Source organism: Channa argus, chromosome 7 (assembly GCF_033026475.1).
Source record: "Channa argus isolate prfri chromosome 7, Channa argus male v1.0, whole genome shotgun sequence".
NCBI lineage: Eukaryota > Metazoa > Chordata > Actinopteri > Anabantiformes > Channidae > Channa > Channa argus.
The window spans coordinates 19,629,926-19,651,747 of NC_090203.1; the positions used below are offsets into that span (position 1 = coordinate 19,629,926).

General features: G+C 43.5%; 1 protein-coding gene across 2 annotated transcripts in view; it reads left to right on the forward strand.

The window, feature by feature from the left end:
• The window catches only part of LOC137130026 (teashirt homolog 1-like), a 35,870-nt gene extending 18,798 nt beyond the window's left edge, over nucleotides 1-17,072 (forward strand). For both annotated transcript variants that reach the window (XM_067509593.1, XM_067509592.1), the window contains exon 3: nucleotides 12,221-17,072. In XM_067509593.1, coding sequence (XP_067365694.1) covers nucleotides 12,221-15,753 — 3,533 coding nt within the window. In that variant the 3' untranslated portion in view covers nucleotides 15,754-17,072. The remainder of the gene's footprint in view (nucleotides 1-12,220) is intronic.
• The last annotated feature ends 4,750 nt before the right edge of the window (nucleotides 17,073-21,822 follow it).

The window sequence follows — 21,822 nt, forward strand, 5'->3', positions numbered from 1 at the left end:
ATATGAGATTAGAACCTGCCGGTGACTGATGCTATTAGGCAGATATGCCATAGACTTTACTATCTCCCATGAAGGATTAGCGCAAATTATACTGGGAGACAGGCTTGATTTCTCCTCTGCCTGGCTGGATGTGGGCATTTGAGGCACTCTAAGTTGACAGCGTCTGTCTCTGCTTAGTTCTCCGAGACAGGTTGTGTGACAGCTGATGCCAGGCGAGGGCTTAAAAAGTGTGTATGTGTGGGTGTCTGTTTGTGTGTTGGATGACGTTTGGTCTGCGTGTGTGTGTTTGTGTGTGTGTGTGTGAGAGTAGGAGAGTTATAAACTGACAGGCGAGTGTGTTTGAATGTGATTGCACGTCAATGACGTTTTTTTTTTCCTCAAAAAACAGGTTCTCTTTGAGTAGGGTGACAATTGGGAAAGGCTAATTTTAAGCCTGGTAGCATCCTTTTTAATTCTACACACTCTTATCTAGTGTTATTTTAAATAATTAAACTGTCTGTAAGACTGTCCAGGTGAAGCTGTTTTTGAAGCTATGAATAAGTAAGAAACCTGGTCAGACATATGGCCAGGTGCTGGATTTCGATGTTTAAATTCCTTTGTAGGAACGCTGATAAATACAAAACCCAGATAACAGGATTCAAATATCCAAACCTTCATTATGCGTCTGAGAGGTCCGTCATCACAGTAAGGCGATGGCATCCATCATGTAGTGTGTAATATCAGTCTATTTGAACTATGATGTCGATATGAGTGGAGGAAGGTGGTCAAGCGGTGTGTTCAGCTCTCAGGAATGTTTGAGGAAACATACAAATGCTCCCTGTTTTAGCTCTGCTGTCTCCTCTCGGCACGGTGATTTAAAAGGGTGACATGTGCTTTAATGTTGGGTAGTAAACCAAAGGGTGGATTTATAGGCTAAAGCCTTGTTTTTTTTCCCCCACTGTCTCTGTCCCCTGGCTCCTGTGACAGCCACCGTTAGTGCATTGAAGGCGTACTCAAAACTATGGGAGTGACATTTGTTTCTACCACATACCAGAAAGAAACTGGACACAGAGGAAACTTTCTAATTTCCCAGTTCCTGAAAATTTGTTGGATTTGATCCAACCAAGCCCCAGCACAAAGACCTTTCCTTCACCAAATTCCTGACCAGTGAAGCAAACAAACTTTTCCTGTGGCTTTTATTGTTGAAAGTTTTTTTGACGCCTATTTTACTGTAATGTAATCAGCAGCCTCTCTGGAGCCGGTCCCATTGGGCAGGAGCTAGAGTAGACCCTGGACAGGTCAGCTGTCTGTTACAGGACTGACACATTCTTTATATAAGCATCCAAAAACAGCTAATCACACTGGAGTCACCAGCTCATGTAATTCAGGGATCAGGTTTGAGCCTGAAATGATCTTGCAGGTAGATGACAGCGCAAACCATCGTGAAACATTGTGCTGGCCTGTCTTAATACTATAAAAAAAAAAAAAAAAAAAAAAAAAAGCAATATTTTTGCGTAAACTGGAACCATTGAATTGATTCTCACCGGACATACAAAATAAAACCTTATCCACTGGGAGCCCATGTTTTGATTCAGCTTGTCCTTACCTCTCCTGCTTGGTCTTCCCACTCATCATCCTTCTCTCTGCACTCTCTTCTCCTTAGTTGGTGAGGTACGATGCACAGCCGTGCTTTGCTATGTCAGCAGGATTGTATCAGGTCAAAGTGTATAGTGACTCAGAAAGGTGTACTGTAGCGTTAAACAGATATACTGTATGGTTCTTGATATTGGCTTCTTTCTGGATTTTAGCCAGACAGGGCTGTCCACCTCTGATATGATGCAGGCAGAATTTCTGTCTGACTAGAGCAGGTGAATATGAGTATTTCATTTCAGGCGGCTGACCATAAAATGCCCCTCACTGAGGTGGGGGAGGTTACTCACCAAGTATTTATATCTTGCAGGTAAACTTGTGTTCTCTCTTTTGTAGAGTAGCTAAATCTTTCACTTTTACGAGGCTTTTAGAGTCTCACATGATGGTTGATCTGCTCTATCCAAGCAAGTCTAACCTGACAAAAACACAGTTGTATAATGCCGAAATCTTTTCAGCATGATAAAAGTCACCAGTATCAGCAGCTTACAAGCCAAATCAGTTTCCTCTAAACACATTGCTCCAAATCAGTCTCATCCTCTCCTCTGCACAGTTTGACTGATCAGTCCGAGGCCTAGTTTGCTGCTGTTAGCATGGGACTTGATGGTTCGTATCTCTATTTATTTCCACGGCCCATGCATTTTTCCCCATATAAAGACAGTCTATGTCTAAACGTGTCACTGCGTGATGGATTGCATAGTCCTCTTCTCTCAGGAAGCAAAAGGGGGAAATGGTGGAAAGAAGGAAGGAAAGAAAGAGGGAGGGAATGAGTGAGTGAGTGAGCGAGAGAGAGAGCGAGAAAGCGGGGTGGTGTGGTGCAGCAGTGAAGGACATGGCAGCTTAGTGCTGGCCAAAAAGACTGTGCTGAACACCTGCTCCTGTCTCCAACGCCCCTTCAACCTCCTCATTACCTGTCAATCTATCACAAGGCAGCCAGATCAAATGTCTGCAGAAGCCAGGACTCGCACAGGGAGGGAGTAAGGGTGGAGGGAGGGAGAGCAAGGAAAGAAAGAAGGGAGAAAGAGAGGGACAGATTGCATGTCTGGGAGAGCAGAAAATGAAGGGGAAGTGAGCCGAGCAGCTGCATGTGCATATCGAAGATCTGTTGATAATTTGGAGTAAACTTTGTTCAGTGCGCAATTATTTAAAACTTATGGAGGTAGTTTTTCATGTTGCTAATTTTGGAATACAGACCACATGCCAGTTGGGAATTGCTTTATGTAAATGTGTTTTATAGAGAGTTAAAAGATTATGGAAAAGTCAGTAGACATACATTTTTAAGGAAAACAGTAATCTTACACAACGGGAAGAATTATATGTAGATAATTATTTATCGTCTAAAATTCAACATCTAGCACAGTTTTGAGTTCATTTTTTTAGTAGGCCTTCACATTAGCTTTTCAGGCCTACAGCACCTGCTGGCCTTTGGTTGGTGTATTAGAGGTGAATCTGTGACAGACAAGTGGCTCTTACAGAGGCGGGGCCTGTAGTTTTAGATTACAGCCACACTGCTTCCAGTGCATGATTATTTATGCATACATACAGATTAATTTTGTCTGCTGGAGTGTATGAACTGTGCATATATAAGTGTCTGTGTGTTCATACATGACAGTGTGCGTTTGTGCTCTTAACACTGAATCTGTGTTTGTGTGCGTGTGTGTTTGTGTGTGTGCTTTAAAAGGCAGATGAATTTAAGCTCATCAAGGTGCATTAGTGCACACACGACCAGTTCCAGGCCTCTATTTCTGATCCCTTTCAGTCTCTGCTCTCTCTCTCTCTCCTGCCCTCCTTCTCTTTTTTCCCTCTCTCTTTCTCTCTTTCTCAAGCTATCTCACCCTTCCCTCCTTTAGTGTGTGGTGGTGATTTACGGTAATTATCCATCGTTGGGTCATCTATCAGACCGGCCGTTGCTAGGATATGGAAGCAGCTGCTGCTGGCTGTTGTCTTGTCAGGGACAGTGTATTTGTACATACTTGTCTATGTTGGTGTGTGTTTCCTAGGATTTGGGTAAGGGCGCATGCATGGGTTTATGCATATTTGGTTTCATGTGTGTTTACTGGCAATGTGTGCATGTGTGTTCAGGTGAAGTGGTCCATCCTGATGTGGGGATTTAAAAGCGCAGGTGGCATAGAAGAAAGGAGGAAGCACAAGAGTCAATGGATGTACGAAAGGAGGGAGGGAGACTTAGTGGGGCTGGGGTCAGAGGTTGAAAGAGGCCAGGTGGAACTTGAGAGAGCATGTGTGATCGAAGGTGTGTGGACAGCTTAAAAGGCACAGGTGTGTGTGTGTGATAGACATGGGAGCTGTATGATAAATTTATCCAGGCAGATGGAAGTTGGTTGGAAGAAGTCGGCCCTTGGGGAGTAATTTTAGTGGCTGTGAAAATTGTGAGATTTTGTATCTGTGTGTGTGTGTGTGTGTGTGTGTGTGTGTGTGTGTGTGTGTGTGTGTTTGTGTGGAGGGGGGGTGTGGGTGTCTATTATCTGTTGGCAGGTGATTGTCCCACAGATGGGTGCTGGTTCAAATCCCTGTTGAGGGGCCTATTTTTCTACATTTTGCCGCAGTAATCTATTGTAAATCATTGTGTTGACAATGCAGTTTCGGGTTTCATGGTCTATGCACACCATTCATGTTCTAGCATACATAGATGCACATAAATGCTAGCCCCCGAACAAACACACAAAATGAAACATCAGCTACAAATATTATAGCCTTAATGCTGCACTCAGTTAATATATAAGCAGCTTTCAAAGAAAGTTAGATTATCAACAGAGTTAACCTGGAATTTGGACAGATTTCTGAAAAATGTAAATTGCCTTTGTGATGTAATGCCAAAACTGAGATGACACTTTTTGACACTTGCATTTAACAGCAAGCAAGTAGAGAAAATATATAAATACAGTACATACAATAATTTACATTTAGAACCCAATTCACAGTTAATTAGAATTTTTATTAATTTTTTTGACGCCAAAGCGGATCATTGTCCGCATGTTGATTTGGCACAGTTATTACGCTGGATGCCCTTCCTGACGCAAGACACTTTGACATAAACCCGGGACCGGGGATCGAACCACTCACTCTGTGGACAACTGCCTTTATCACCTGAGCTACAGCCGCCCCCTCACAGTTAATTAGAAATATAGTCAAAAAATACATCTAGTGTTTTCAGATCATAAATAGTGTTGAATATTAATGATAAATCCTTTTACATCTCAGTAGTTCTGAAGTTGTATTGGTTTAACCTGTTAGCACATCTGTAAGAGGCAGCTGGATGTGAGCCACACATCCATATGAGCCACGGTAACTATAAATACATTCTCCACTTTTGACTCTCCATACCGGCCTAATTAGTGCAGTTAGCATTTGTCATTACGTTTAGGGGTGAAGATTAGGAACACCTCTCAATTAATCTGCAATCAGCCTGTTTGTTAATTAGCTAACCTGTACTAAGTGGCCTTCAGGGCTCTTGTGTAATTAGCTAAGCGGCTGGAAAGCAAGTCTGTGTGTTGACATTGACCTAAAGCATACACACGCATACACACACATGCGCGCACACACACACACAAGCACGGATACAGTACTGTATAAGCATGGTGTTGTAGACATCTCCAGTTATGGACAAGAGGGACAAGAACCCTTGGCTTACAAGTTAACACAAACACTTTTGATACTGGCTGTGTGTTCAGGGAAATCAAATGCCTACACGTGCATGCAAATACACACTCATACACACACACTCGCATGCAGACTTCCTAACATTAGTAGTATGCAATTGCCCTGTCCTCATCCAAATATACATATTTGCACACAGCAATACCCTGATTATTCCTCCATTCACTCTACAGCAAAGCTGCATCTCTTAATAGCATTCTTAGAAAAGGCAGTAGAAAAAAAAATACATACTGTACTCCCCATGCACGTATCCTCTTTTGAACATTTCATCCTTTTCAAGTGTAACAATCACCACCAAAATGAACAGCTTCTCCATTGCTGTGTCGAAGCAGTTTTTTTCTTGCTCACTTCAAAGCTATTTGTTTACTCTGCTGCCTCCTGACATTGTCTGTGGTAATTAAAGGAGCACACTGAAATTTATGGTTTAATTATACAGGCCTTGTTATGCAGAGAAGACCAGGATGGGCTGATATGCTCAATAAAAATAAATAAATTCTATATGGGTTTATTGAACCCCGCTTTTGCACGGTGGGTGCAGTCGTTTGAGCCATTCAGGTGTGTGTATGTGTTTAGGTGTTCATGTGTATGCATATATGTGTGCTTATTTATGTATTGCCCCACAGGACAGCAGCAGCAGCTCAGTGCGCAGTATGAGTGGGTGAGAATGAAATTTAAAAAACAAAGCCAGATGAATTGCAATCGATTGGTGCTGGTTCACTGTATTGATCTCCCAGCATGTTAAAGCCTGCTGTACTCCATGAAGAACACTCAGTCAGTAAGTGTGCCCCCCCCCCGTCTCCCCTCCCTTCTACTCCTTCACCAACTAACACACAGTTGGATATACTGTAAATGTCTTTTTGTGCTGTTACTGCATGCATGTGTAAAAAGCAGAGACGACAGTGCTTGCAGCCCTATCGAGTGTGTGTGTGTTTGTGTGTGTGTGAAAATGTGTTTTGGTTTTGTGCATGCACAGTAATGGAGAGTGATCTTGGCTGTGGCCCATGAGCTGCTTCTCTGAACTGATCTTTGAGTTGGGTATAAATAGCGCTTGCTCTATAAATAAAACAGCAGCACCTTTCGCACTCACTCTCTCTCTCACTTAAACACACACATTCTCACACAGACCTGCCCACATGTCTTTTGAATCTCATGCCTGCCCATACACAATCATCACGGATACAACCACATACTGTAGGCCTCCCATCACTTTCTTTAGAGGTCAGATAGAAGGATGTCCTTGGTACACGACATATAAATATGAGATCATGCCCTGTATACAAGCCTTGCACTGACTACTTGTCTGACCCCTGACCCCCCCGTTTTCTAAACAGTAACAGTGAGATGCTTCATGTCAAGCTATAGTACGAACAGTAGGTGATTAGCTGATGCTTGCTACAAAGTAGCTTGTTCACAGTAATAATCAGGATATGGAGCAAAGTTGTAGAGGGAGGAGCTGAGACGTCCTTGGGAATCGCTGCAGGCTGGACAAAACACAAACTGCCCTCTTAAAGACTTCCTCACATACCACTGACCAACTGTAAATATGCATGATTTGAAGTGTCCACCAGAAGACATGATCCATGGACTAAGGTGGTTGACTCACTGAATATCTAACAATAATACAGTTTCCACACTAATCCTCTTTGCATAGCACTTATTCACATTCACACTACTTTCTGCGTCACTCCATTATGTGTATGAAGAACAACATGTCCCATCCGCCGCTGTCTACTGAGCTCAACTCAAGCTAGAAGTGTTTTGAAATGGGGTGGAGAGAGGGGGTGAGAGATAAATTGGTACAGCGAGCTGGAATGCTGCAGCAGTTATTTAAGGCCCTGTAGGTGCTGCTTAGGCCATATGCTCCCATTATTCCGCTTGGGAGGGGCCCATGTGGGCGTGTGAGCAAGGCTGGAAAGAGGAGGAGGGTGGGAGAAAGACTGAGAGGGGATGGCGGAGGGAAGTGAAAAGAGAAAGGTACCTGAGGAAGTATTTTAAGGAGAGCTCCCCTATCAAGCGTAGGAGGAATTTTAAGGACGGGATGCCGGGAGAATCCTGAGATGAGATGAGAACGAATTAGCTTCTAAAGCAAATGATCGCCTTCACCTTCAATATCCGGCTCTTTCGCCATCGTCTTTGCATAATTCATCTCATCAAACACTGGGGTTTGACAGAGTATAATTCATGAACCCCTGAACTTTTACATTGATGGCTTCTCAATCATATTCATATCATGGAGCTGCACTTAATAAGGTTCCATGGGCCAACCTCCTCATGAATGGTTCTTGGATTGCTTGTTTTGGGGGGTTTTATGCTAAACAAAATATTTACACAAAGTATTTGTCTTAAATACATGATAGTGTACAGTAAAATATCTCCAAATTAATAAAAAAACAATTAGCAAAATAATCAGAATCAACTTTGCATCCTTCCACCCCTGGATGCCCAAACTTTGGTTTGGCAGCTGCAGTGTGTTTCCTAACTAATCTTTTCTCCTGCAGATGGCTTAATATTTACCTGTTTGGAAAACAAGGTCCACATCCAGCTTTGTTGTTAGCTTTATATTTCTTCCTCTTTCTTCTTTCTCCCCCCTCTCTCTTCTTCTCCTTATCTCTACGGTCTCTTGTCAGACCCAGGCCTGTGTTCCTGATCATGGCATTGCTTTCATGTTAGCCGCTTCACGGGAAGTACATCCCAGCATTCCCTCTGACACGCCGGCAGCAGCATTACCATAATTGGCTTTTCTACATGACGGGACAGAGGAAATAATAATGTCATTTTATTTACAGCCCTCTTGTCCCGGTCCGAAAGCTATCACCCCCTTCCCTCCCTTCCTCCATCCCTCCCCCTTCCCTCCCTCCCTCCTTCCATCGTCCCTCCATCCTCTCTCTTTGCCACCGCACTTTTTCTCCCCTGAACACATGCACAGACATGCACCCCCCTTCCTCTGCTATCTCATCTCCCTCTTCCCTCTCGCTGTGCAGGGCGCGAGTCTCGTTCTGCCACGGCGTGTAGGTCAAGCGATGGCTTTTTGATCAGCTCCTGTCCAAAGCCATCAGGGTTGAGAGGCACGTAATGGAGAGCGGGGTGACAAACAGAATCTGGGGAAGGAATAAGACTGCCAGTTTCCTATTAGGGGCCGCCCTAAACGGCCTCTGCACCCACCACCTACGCCCCCACCATTCTCTGCCGCAAACCCTCTCCTGCACTGCCTAAATCACATGAGTGAAGGGGCCTGTGATTGGACATTAGTGCCGCAAATGACTGCCATGATTGCCCCCTCTTCCCAAACTCACATCAAATAAATAAAGAAATGTGTGTAAATAAATAGAAGGAGGGGTGCTGGAGAAATGGAGCCGGTGGTGGACGTGGTGGTCTTGAGAGGAGGCTGACGGGTTTCATGCCCTTCTTTTTTTCCCCCTCTCTCCCGCTCTCATTTCATCGCCTTTCTGCCTTTCTTATCTGGTTTGTTTGGCTTTGACAGCGGCCAAATGGTGAAGCTCCACAAGCCTGACAGAGAGTTTTATTGATTTAACAACCAGCAGACTCTCAGAAAAGAAAGGGAGAAGGCAAAAAATGGGTAGGGCAGAGAAAGATAGCAAAGTTTTGAAAAGGACTGATATATTTCTGCTGTAGTCGCCAAAATGCTGACGTGTTCACTGGTTGTAAATCATTTGGTATCATTTACAAAAATCAAGTCATAGTCAAAGTCAAGCTGTGTGTGAGGGTGGATGTTTTACAGATGATCTGTACTTAGGTCAATCATGTTGTCCAACTGTGAGGCCTAGTGTTATGTTGCGGCAGGATACAGGGCGTTCACCAGACTTTTCATCAGAAAAACATCTTATCAAACTGTCTGTTCTGCACACACTCAGCACTGATATATGCACAAAAACTACAGATCACAGATTGCAAATGCGCTGTAACTGTAATGACGCATAGCTTACATTGATCTTTATATATCAGGTACTAATCAGAATCAAGTGTGCTTCATGGGTACTTTATTTTGGGTAGTGCTCCAGGAACTCTCTCATTTAAATAAGAATAATAATAAATGAAGTAGATAAGAACAAAACACATACTTGATGCTTTTTTAAAGCACTTATATTTAATCAAATAGGGGCCTGTATTTTGGAGCCTGGGACATGAAAACCTTTGAATAACATCGGCTATGCACCATAGATGTACATGTCAATCCATTTATGCATTATGCATTTTTAAACAACCTCTTCATAACAAGTCCAAATCCTTTTTAGTACTCGACCTGTGTTATGCTCCTTTTTATTAATGGTATGTGTAGGTATTGGATCAGGGAAACACTGGGATGCTAATTCGTGCTTCGTCTGTGTGTGTTGTTGGTGATCTGGCGTGGCTGGTGGTGGGCTTGATCGCTGCTGCTTCTGACAGTGAGTCTGCAGTACTATCCTGGCCACGCTGCTGCCTGTCTCCTTGATGGCGGCACGTCCCCGAGCAAAAGTGACAGGCGCTTTGACGCCCGTGCAGATGGCCCTGCTCACAGCCATCACCCACTCTGCAAACCAAACCGCCAGGGACGGCACGCCAGCACTACCCCTTCCCAAACCCGCCCCTTGCCGCTGATGCTGCTCCGCATATGTGTGTCCAGGACATGGGAAGCAGCTTCATCTGGTCACCAGTCACAATCTCACATGTTCAAGTTGCAGTGATTGAACAGCTAGAGTTGATATGTAGCTCTTAATATTTTTTCCTTCCTCATGCTTTCGCATGCTGTCAGAATGAATACATCTGAAAACAGTTAGAAAGATCATTTATTTCAGTTTCAGCGTTTCATCAGTGATATTGGACATTTATGGTTTGCGAAACCGTCCACTTGCTGCCTGTGATATTTACAGATGTCTGTCTCTGCCAGGCTTTTGTCTGGGTGCTTTTGATATCTCCCTCTTTTTTGTTTCCATGACAACATGGCAGGACAGGCATTGATTGACAGGGATCGTCAAAGGGTTCCCTGGCGACCTGCTCATCGTTCAAAGCCCCTCCCTGCTGCAGTCTGTGTTTTGTCACTCACCCAGGGATATTTCTGATCTGCTGCTTCTCATTCCTGCTGTCTGTGTGTGTATGTGTGTGACTGTGTATGTATTAAACACTGCCAACTATTGGGGTTTAGCTGTTTTTTGGCTGGAGCCAACATGACTGACTCACATAGGTAATTCCTACTGTATGTTTGCACTGTTTGCGTGGGCTTGTGAAGAATAGATACCCCTTCTGCTGAATGCTTTGTATATTAAATGGCTGATATGTATTGATAGCCTCCTGTTCTAGAAGAGGGTTTGCGAAGGGAAAGGCACTGTAACAGGAGACACTCTGCAGATGTGTTGTAGAGAGTACGGCACATAATGCTAATCTGCTGTGTTAGGGATTTTCAGGAGTTTTAGAAACTGTCTCAGTCTGTCTGTCAGTGGGATTGAAGCGCAGCCAGGTTCTCCTGTAGTGCTCTCATTTCACTGAAATCCTGTCAGGCGTTAGGGGAGTATGTTGCTCATTTAGAGAAGGGTGTATCAGTAGCACACAGCGAACTCAGACTTATAGGCAATCCTATGGTCTGTAGGTTCAGCTTTGCACTTTAAGAGTAAACACGTATGTGCTTCAGAGGGCATAAAGTGTGCACAGGCATGTGAAGGTGAGCGTGTGGGCAAACACCCGTTCACAAATGGGCACTTACCAAGGCGCTCACACACATGCGCATCATCACACAGTCACAGTTGATGGTGCAGCTGCTCACCTCCCCCACCTCCTCCACCCATCTCCTCTCAGGCAGCAGTAAATGGTGCCAGTGTATATATATCAGGTATTATGTCCACTTAGATTATGATATGACAGGTTAGCATGCCGTTTGAAGCTGACAGCACATCTGTTTCATCAGGAGAGACTGATACTGGCATCTAGGACACACATCTCACCATGCAGGAAGGAGATAAAGGAAGAAGCTAGGGGGCCGTCTTTCCTGTCTCCCTCCCTTCTTTACCCTCTCCCTCACCGTCTCTTTTCTTTCTCCCCCTTACTTACTCTCCCCCAAACCACCTCCTGTCTCTCCTACTCACTGATGCTCACTGTGTCTTCCATAGCATGCACTCACACACACACGCACACACACACACACACACAGAAACGCGGCCGAACCTTCTATGTCTTCTCTCCCTTTAGATATTTTACTGGTAAACCTGTTAAATATCAGCCTCGTGTAGTTTTTTTCCCAGTGCTTCGATCTTTGATCATGTATTCTCTCATTTTTTTTAATGGATCATAGATTTTGGAAATGGATTAAAACCCCAGACTCATTCCTTCAGCGGGCATTGTGACACTCTCATCATAACATGGTTTGCCACTTCCTGCTTATTAGCTCAAATGAGACTGACGTTCAGCTGATCAGAATGGTTTAGGTAAAGTTTTGATATCTCCATATGAACATTTTGTTTATTGCCCTCAGTTGCATAACCCGATAATGTGAGGAGCTTAACTTCACAGATAGAAAGAGTATGGGGGAGTTGAACATGCAAGCATGCAGCTGGCTAACAAGGCCAAACAGCCACTCATTTCCTGGGGAACATGAGGCATGTGTGGAGGAATAGGGAGTTGGGAAGGAAAAGGACAACTGTCAAAAGCTCAGTGATTTATTTTTCCCTTGGAGGCTTTTTTCACCACTGGTTTCAGAGCCAGATGTGTGTTAAAAACACACAAACTCATGCATGCATGCATACAGATACATACACTCTCATATTGGAAAAGAATAAAAGCCTACATTTCCCATCATTGAGTATTCATTCCATGTTATTTTGACAGGGGTCCTGTTAGTGTGCTGTAAATGTTTAATTTCACTGAGCTGACCTCTTTTCCCCTTTTTCTCTACTTTTTGTCTTTGCTCTCTTCTTCTCTGTCTGTGCTCCAGCATACATGCCCGAGGATGAGCTTAAGGCAGACACTCATGATGAGGAAGAGCACCTGCAAGATGACGGCCTCTCATTAGACGGCCAGGACAATGAGTTCCTGTGCAACGAAGAAGAGGAGGACTTAGATGGAGGCCAGCCATCTAGCTACAGAGACTCGCCACTCAGTAATGGCACTAACCCTGACGCTGGATATGGGTCTCCACTCAGTGATGCCAGCGACCGACTTACGGACTTCAAGAGCACCTCTTCTAGGGATGGTCAGGAGAGGGAAGGCACTACTTTGCCTTTCCGCCCCAGCAACGGCCTATCTTTCCAGGATAGCCTGGCACAGATGAAAGCCGTCTATGCAAACCTCATCTCAGATGCCTCTTGGTCCAGCATCACTATGGACATCATGAAAGCTAAGCCTGCGGCAGCAGGAAGTGTTAACAGTGCCCTAAGCACTGCAGTGCCTGCCCCTACTGCCTCTGTCTCAACAACTACAACCACACTGAAGAGCAGTGGGGTCGGCATGGCTAGCAGTCATCATAATGGCAGGAGCTCAAGCACCACTGTCAACCACACAGGCAATGCCAGTGTTAATACTAATGGCACAGCAGCTAGCTCTGTAAGCAGCCACAGTGCTACCAGCAGCAGTGGGAGCAGCAGTGGAGGGGCAAGTAATGGTAGTGGTGTAGCCTATGACTGGCACCAGGCAGCACTTGCCAAAACTCTTCAGCAGACCCCTTACCACCTTTTACCAGAGCCCAGCCTCTTCAGCACAGTGCAGCTCTACAGGCAGAACAACAAGCTGTATGGCTCGGTTTTTACTGGCGCAAGCAAATTTCGATGCAAAGATTGCAGCGCTGCCTATGACACTCTAGTGGGTTTGACAGTCCACATGAATGAGACGGGCCACTATCGAGACGACAACAAGGACAAAGAGGAGGATCAGGGAAAGCGCTGGTCCAAACCCCGCAAGCGCTCCCTGATGGAGATGGAGGGGAAAGAGGATGCACAGAAGGTTCTGAAGTGCATGTACTGTGGCCACTCATTTGAGTCTCTGCAAGATCTCAGTGTTCATATGATTAAGACCAAGCATTACCAGAAAGTGCCTCTTAAAGAACCAGTGCCAGCCCTGGCCACTAAACTGGTGCCCACTTCAGCTAAAAAACGAGCTATTCAAGATGCTATAGTCTCCCCATGCTCCCCAGACTCTGTCCATGCTGGTAGTGGTGGTGGAAGTGTATCTCTTGGGGACGTTGGCAAAGATGCCAAAGCTGCAGCTAACCCCTATGTTACGCCAAACAACCGCTATGGGTACCAGAATGGTGCCAGCTACACATGGCAGTTTGAAGCTCGTAAAGCCCAGATTCTCAAATGCATGGAGTGTGGGAGCTCTCATGACACACTGCAACAGCTGACTGCCCATATGATGGTTACAGGCCACTTTTTGAAGGTCACAAATTCAGCCTCCAAAAAGGGCAAACAGCTGGTCTTTGATCCAGTGGTGGAAGAGAAGATTCAGTCTATCCCACTGCCACCGACCACCACCAGACTCCCTGTTCCCATTAGTGTCAAATCCCAGCCAGTGTCTCCTGCCCTCTCTTCTGGCTCAGAGGAAAAGAGGGAAGGAGTGGAAGATGATAAATTCGATGGTGGTGAGACACTGGACAAAAAAATCAAGGAGGAGAAAGATGATTCAGGTGAAAAATCTGAGACTGATGCCACATCTTACAAATACCTTAGAGAAGAAGATCTGGAGGAGACACCTAAAGAAGGTTTAGATATTCTTAAGTCTCTTGAGAACACAGTATCCAGTGCCATCAGCAAGGCTCAAACAGGCACACCCACGTGGGGGGGCTACCCTAGCATTCATGCTGCCTACCAGCTGCAGGGTGCCATGAAAAGCTCTTCTACTGTTCTGCCCCCTACTGTCCAGAGTGTCCAGATGCAGCCGATGTTTAACAGTGGGCTACGATGCCTGGTGAGTGACCCTAACTCAGTCATCCACTCACCTCGGAGCCCTTCGTCCCCTACGCCTCTCAGGAGCAATGTCACTGCCATGGAAGAGCTTGTGGAGAAAGTGACAGGAAAAGTTGCCACTGTGAAAAAAGAAAAGGAGGAGAAGATGGTGAGCCTGGAACGATTCCGGCCCACATCATTAGTAAAATCCCCCTCTCCTGCACTAAGAGAGCAGAGAGAACAATTAGCATCTCCAAATGACCTTTCTATAGGTAAACCGGCTGCTATGAGAATTAGCAGCCCAGGCAGCGTAGATATAGAGCTCATCTGCAAGAAGGAGCCCAAAGAGAGTCTGGTAGATGGTCACAGCAATCACGTAAAGAATGGCTCAGAGACTTGCCAGTCGCCAGTAACTAATGGCAACAGTCTTGGCATCATCACAGATCACTCACCTGAAAGTCCTTTCATCAATCCTCTCAGTGCACTCCAGTCAATCATGAATACACACCTGGGTAAAGCCTCCAAACCAGTAAGCCCAGCTGCAGACCCACTATCTATGCTTTACAAAATCAGCAACAGCATGATGGATAAGCCAGCTTTTAACCCCAGTCCTCAGGGCAAGCCAGCCGAGCCCATCAATCACTACCAGTTATCTGAAAACAGTGATCAACCCATAGACCTGAGTATACACAAGTCCACCACTAACAGCAACAATAACAATAACAGCAGCAGTGCACTCTTGGCCAACAACAGTGTAAATGGTAATAAACCCCTCATTTCCATCTCCGATACAGTCTCCTCCCCTCTGAGAGAGAATGCCCTGATGGACATTTCTGATATGGTGAAAAACCTCACTGGAAGACTGACGCCCAAATCTTCGACTCCCTCCTCCATCTCAGAGAAGTCAGATGCAGATGGCAGTGCATTCGAGGATGCCCTGGAGGACCTCTCGCCAGTGCAGAAGAGGAAAGGGAGGCAATCCAACTGGAATCCCCAGCACCTCCTCATTCTCCAGGCACAGTTTGCCTCAAGCCTGAGGGAGACACCAGAGGGCCGCTACGCCATGACCGACCTGGGCCCTCAGGAAAGGGTCCATATCTGTAAGTTCACAGGTCTCTCTATGACTACCATATCCCACTGGCTGGCTAATGTCAAGTATCAGTTGAGACGGACTGGGGGAACCAAGTTTCTCAAGAACATGGACTCGTGCCAACCTGTGTTCCTTTGTGGCGACTGTGCCTCCCAGTTCAGGACTCCCTCCTCCTACATCAGCCACCTGGAGTCTCACCTGGGTTTCAGCTTGAAGGACCTGTCTAAACTGTCAGCTGAGCACCTACGGGAGCAGCAGGCTGCCTCAAAGGTGATCACAGACAAAATGACATTCGGCAGCCCCCTGTCGGCATTGACCACGCCGGAGGACGACACAGGCTCTGTGTACCAGTGCAGACTTTGCAATCGGACATTCGTCAGCAAACATGCAGTCAAACTGCACCTCAGCAAGACCCACGGCAAGTCTCCAGAGGACCACCTTGTGTTTGTCACTGCTTTGGAGAAACTGGAGAAGCTAGACAAGATGGAGAAGGTGTAAGCGGGGTCTCGAGCTGAGGGTAAAGACTGACAGCTGTGGAACTGACTAGAATTTCATTGCACTAAAATGACATTATTCACAGTTACTGCACTGGGCCGCACTGAGCCGCCAGAAAAAAAATCAGTCTTATTATTTTTTGTTGTGATAACTGCCTGACTGGACCATGTGTTTTAATGTTGACTTTTTTTTTTTTGGCCAACCTTTTTTACACTTATTTTGTAATATATTTATATGCTCTTTGTCTGATCTGTGCATGTATTTTAGTGAATCAAGGTTAAACACAAGATCTTTTCATGGCAAAGATCTCTTCATGGCAAAAATACAACTACTGCTTCAATGGTAAAGGTGAAGAGTGAAAGGAAATAATGGAAGACAAAATCTGTATAATACTTGATATGATAAAGGTGAAAATTAAATGTATACACCAAAAGAATGAAAACATACCCTGAAAGACTGAAGTAGCACCTTAGACAGTTGAATTTTGAATTTGTAAAGAGAACATGTTTTGAAATATCTTGCATTTGTCAAAATTAGACTGATTTTTAAAAAAAAACAAGGATTATCATGTCCCCTTCCCATCTTCTTTTTTGGGTTTTTTGGGTCACTGCAATGTTTTTGATGATGAATGGCCTGCTCATAGATCTGTTAGTGTATTTGACAATAGATCACATGAAGAATTGGAAAAACTGAAATGCTGCTTCTGGTTATGAGTCAATCAGTGAAAATGAATGGCCGTCAGTATGCAAGTTTGCAAAAAAAAAAAAAAAAAACACATTTCCTTGTTGTGAAGTATCACCTTATAGCAATTTTCCAGTTGTATGGTTTGTTACAACTTTCTCTTTCTAAATTGTGTCGCTTTATTCAACTGTAAAGAGAAACAGCCCATTATATGTAAATGATTAGCAGTGAAATGTCAGTACTCCATATGACATATCTTACCATTTGAAACGGCTCAACATTCTTTGTATCTTAAGGTGTGTGCATTCTCTAACTTTTATATTGTCATTTTATATACAAAAGTGATAAAAAATAAAAACAGATGGTGTATATAGATATATGCTGTAGAGCTACAAAATGTCCTTTTTTAAATAAAATACAAATTTAGCTTCTTTGGCTTGGTTTACAGAAATGATTTTAATTATACTTGCATCCAATTTGATGCATGAAATGGTGTGGAAAATAAATAAGCGATGCACAATGACTATACATTTCAATGTTTTATCAACAATATTGTAAAAAAAACAAAAAACTTTTTAGCACCGATTAGTTTGTTTCATTTCTTAATTGTAAAATAAACCCCAAAGCAGTTGTTAACAGTCGTACATTTGTGGTTGTGTGTTCATTTGTCATGGTGGTACACCAAACTCAGCATGTATAAAACTTAACTCTGTAGGATTTGCTTCACAGCATATTAAAGCAGTCACACCCATATTAAATCCCAGTGTTAATAGGATTTTTAAAAATGTGGTTATATTTATGTATTGCGGAGGTGAAATGTGAAAAGTCTCGTTATTAGTACATGGTGTTCTGTAACAGGCCTACTTTTATGCTTACAAAAAACTACTGGTGTCATACATATAACTAATGACTGAGCCACATCATGCCGCCTATGATTATTATAATGATGAAGATGACGGGAATGATAAGCCTGTAAGGGTGCCTATTGTACAGAAAGCAACCCATGCTAGGCTTGTGACTGGCCTTCGGAGGGCCTGTTCTAAAAGAATCAGTGTTGTATTAATGACGGCAGTGTACTTTTGCCTGTCTTCTTGGAACAAAATCAGATGGGTGTCTGTTCTGCTTGATATAGCCTCCTGACTGGCCACACTGAACCAACCGATAATTAACACAACTATTCAGATGATGTACAAGCAGCAGTTCATGCTGATCTGCAATACTGGTAACTAGCAAGGACTCTTTGTTTTTAAAAAGAAAAAAAAAGAAAGAAAAAAAAGACGTGATGGGGACACTGCAGCGAAAGTTTGATATTGTGGGGACTGCTCGTCAATCGGTGGCATGAGAATCAAAGACTAAAAAATGTCTACAGTAAACACTGCTAAGATAATATCTTTGCAAAAAGATTCATCACTTCAGCATCTATAGTGTGTACGAGTTTAATGGCTGAACCTTTTCTATTTTTATTCCCACAGCCCATCTGTGATTGGGTAGGTCCGACACAAATAATGTACTCATGTGCAGAAAACCATTGCCGTTTTTCCTTTCCATGTCATTTACTTTGTTTCCATCTCCTCTAAATGGATGTTTGCATAGTTGCTATCAGAGCATGACAGAAGATTTCTGTACCTAATCAAACAGCGTTTTAATCATCAGCTGCTTTTGTTGAACTTTGGCTGCAGCATTTCCTCACAACTTTTACTTCTCAACGTGTGAGGTTTTATTTTATTATGTTTCAAGTTGGACTTAATTCAACGTGTACCTTCCTCTTAGCACTCAGCTAAAAATGAGAACTGAAAATGAATCATTATGTAAAATAACCTCCAGATGACCCCTGGCCAAAGGTAAACTGCAAGTTGTGTGTGTGAGTGTGTGCGCATGTGTGTGTGTGTTTTCTTCCCAGGCAACCCTGCAGGTAAAGTGTCTGAATCAGGAATTTGATCTTTCATCTTGCCCTCATGTCTCAAGTTTCTGACTGAGTACTTACAGTACAAGCCTTTGTATGGCTGAAACTGTGCTGCAGTGTTATGACTTCTATTCCTCACACTCACAACATGTCTCATGTCAGCTGAGTCAGTCACACACTCACTCGCCCAAGTATATTAGCATGAGTGTCTTTGTGCAATTACACACCTCCTCGATCTGGCTGCACCTCGCTGTGTTGATACATGGATTCAGTGACAAAGGAAACACAGGCAGAGGGCAGATTAGCTCGGCTGAAGATGCAGCTTCCTCGGAACGGGGCTGCTAGAGTTGGGTTATAAAACAAACAAGGCAGATAAACAAGCAACATTTGGAGGAGATAGTGTTCCCTGCACACCAGAAATAAAAAACACCTTGTAGGTTTAATACCCCACAGCTAAACCTGTAATTTTGCTGTGCCGTCAGATAGCTGCTGAGCCGATAGAGACTCCTTCCTGCTTTGTTAGAGATCAGTGCGCTGTTTCCTGTGCGTATTCTATGTAAATTACATGCGATAATCGCCACGCACGACACAATGCTGGTTCCCGTGGTGCAAACGGAAACCGAGGGTAGATAAACGCAGGCTGGGCAGATTTGCATAGCCTTTGTGTTTTGGGCGCTGCTGAACGTGAGCCCTGAGGATTGGTAGGGATTTCCTCAAGGTTTTGTATAAGTAAATGCCTGCTTCCTCTCAGGACCGGGACCATTATGTACTGCAGACAGGGGTGGGTGTAGACACAGGGCACAAATGGAATAACAAAATTACCTGGGCTGGTGGGAACACGATGAGGGAGTATTAACCTCCATAACTCGCGTTTGCCTCTGCCTAGCTAGAACAGGGAAATATTAGGGTTTGCACGGGAATGTATGCAGCACTTTTATGCTCTGATTCTGTACATTACATTGAGTACACTGTCATCTCTAAGAGACATGAGGGTGTCACTCTGTGTTTAGAGTCACATATTGTAGAGGTGAAGTTAAGTGTTTAGTGTGTCTGATGTGTGATCTTTTCTGAGAGGTTCACCTTTAAAGCTTCAAGGTGTCCTATTACACAAATGTATGTATGCTCAGCAGAAACACACACCTGTGGTTTCCTGACAAATCTTTTGTTTGGCTTCATATGTTCGTGGTCGTGCTTCCTGGTTTGTATATGATAGCGGCACAAGGATCATTGTCAACCACGAAACAAAGACACAGCTCCAGCTGAGGATTGTGGCATGTGTTTGCCATCTATAAAACCTCCAACTTTGCGCACAGTTCCAACGTATGGTTTAATACCCTTCCAAAATACCTCAAACCCAAACAAACAATGTCTGACAGAGAATCAACAAACAAAGCAACAACGACTGAGAGCCTTTGTGCTGGATCAGAAAATAAAGTCGCAGGAATCTGTGGATCCCGATAAAGCACCTCATTGTAAAAATTGCATTCAGGAAGAAGTTATCACTATTCACATTTGCAGAAGATACCCACCTCAGTCTATTTTTATGTCGATTTAAGTCAAGTTGTGGACCTGATTCAATTATGTTGCCTGGCTACATAATATAAAATGTGCAGGATTTGTGGTAATTCTACTTTCATACAGAGTAACCAGAAAGGGTTCTGCATAGTACCAGAGCGGGTTCTGTTTGTGCCACAGCACCCCCTTTAAAACATATACTTTTATTGCACCGACTGCACTGTAATCAGTGTAATCACAACGACAGTGAAACTGGGTTTTAGTTTTTGTTTGTTTTTGTTTCATTGCACTAAATCGTGTTTGGTGAATGACACTGTTTTATTACAATATAAAGAGTTCTGTGCTATTTAGTATTGTGTTAATATTGATATATCTGAGTCCTCCAGAAAATTTCTCCAGCAAAACCTGGTGTAAAAAAAAAAACATTATAAAAGTGTTTACATAACACATACGTGGTGCAGTAAAATCTAGAACGACGATCCACAACTTACATACTCACATAAATAAGTACTTTTATACATCTTTAAGCAGCCCTCCTGCTGTTATGCATATCATTAGCTATCCAGGTACCATTACTGTCAGCACACATTTTAAATACCAGTATTCTTTCTGACAACATCGGGGTCTTATTGATTCAGCTTTATTGAGCAAGCTAAAAGGTTGTACAAGATGTATATTTTTTACTCTTATTTGAGTCATACCATATAATTTCAGGCCACTACAGTGTGATTCATGCCCCTGTCACAGAGTGCAGCACTCCAGCTGGTGTCTATAGTAGTGTATTTGTATTTTTTTGATAGACAAGCGGCAGTCTTTCATCAAGGTGGGTTTATTTTGCAGTGGGAGGATTGGTGTGACAGAGTTGTCTTTGGAGAATGATGGTGTTTGACAGCAGCAGGCTAACGGATGTGGGAGATCATCTCGTTCTGCCAAGCCTTTAGTTATAATGCCGTAGTGGATGAGAACTGCAGGTGTGTGTTGCCAGGCCCTTCATCCATCACAAGCCCGGACAAAACACAAAGCGTAGAGGGGATGAAATGTTTCCTCCATCTTGGTGGATGAGGGATCCATTCTGTTCTTACACTATAATGCTTCTTTTTTCTTCTCTTGGTTTTTGAGTAAGGGCAGCTGGATCTGTTTGCTTTGTTGTTAACTTTATTTGTAATAAGATATGGATTATAAGTTGTGAACCTTTCCACTTTATTTTCTACTTTATTTGAATTCCTAATCTCTGAAATATAAACATACACTGAATCTGTTGCTTTTTTAAGGGTGCACATCTTCTCTGTGCAGCACCTAATCTATCTCTATCTCCCTGTTCACCTGGGGACATGTCTATTGCTGCAATAACAATCCATATATGAAAGATTAATGATAGATTTCCTATTATCCAGTGTGTATATGTGTGATTTAGTCACTGACCTCTCAGGGGCTTTTTTTTTTAAATATGAGAACTACCATGTTCCTGTCATTTCCTATTTCAAATCAGAAAGGTCAACATAGAAAATGTCTCAAAACCAATTTGTGTTTCAAAAAGACCCTTGAGAGATAGCTTGTGTTGTGTTTGATATGCACAAAGACACTTATCCCTTATCTATCTTTTCAGGGAGAAATAGAGGGAGATAGAGGGTGAAGTGCTCCAGGAATCAGTGCTGCCTCTGTGAGATATGATGCTGCTTGATTTTGATCATTGACATTTGCTTTTTCATGCATCCCGAAAAACAAGGCCTCCCTTCCATTAAGGAATTATTCAAATGACCTTCAACAGTGCATGTTTTCCTACAGTTTTGTTGTGGGAATATGAGAACACATACTGACATCTCAATTACTTATGCAAGGCTCAGAGTAGGCCCAGTGGATGCAATCACCGTGTGTGCAATCCTCAGTCACTCCGAATCACAGAGGCTTCTGGACAGACACACATATTTCAGACAAGTCAGACAGGATTTGCATACAAAGACTAAAAACAAAAA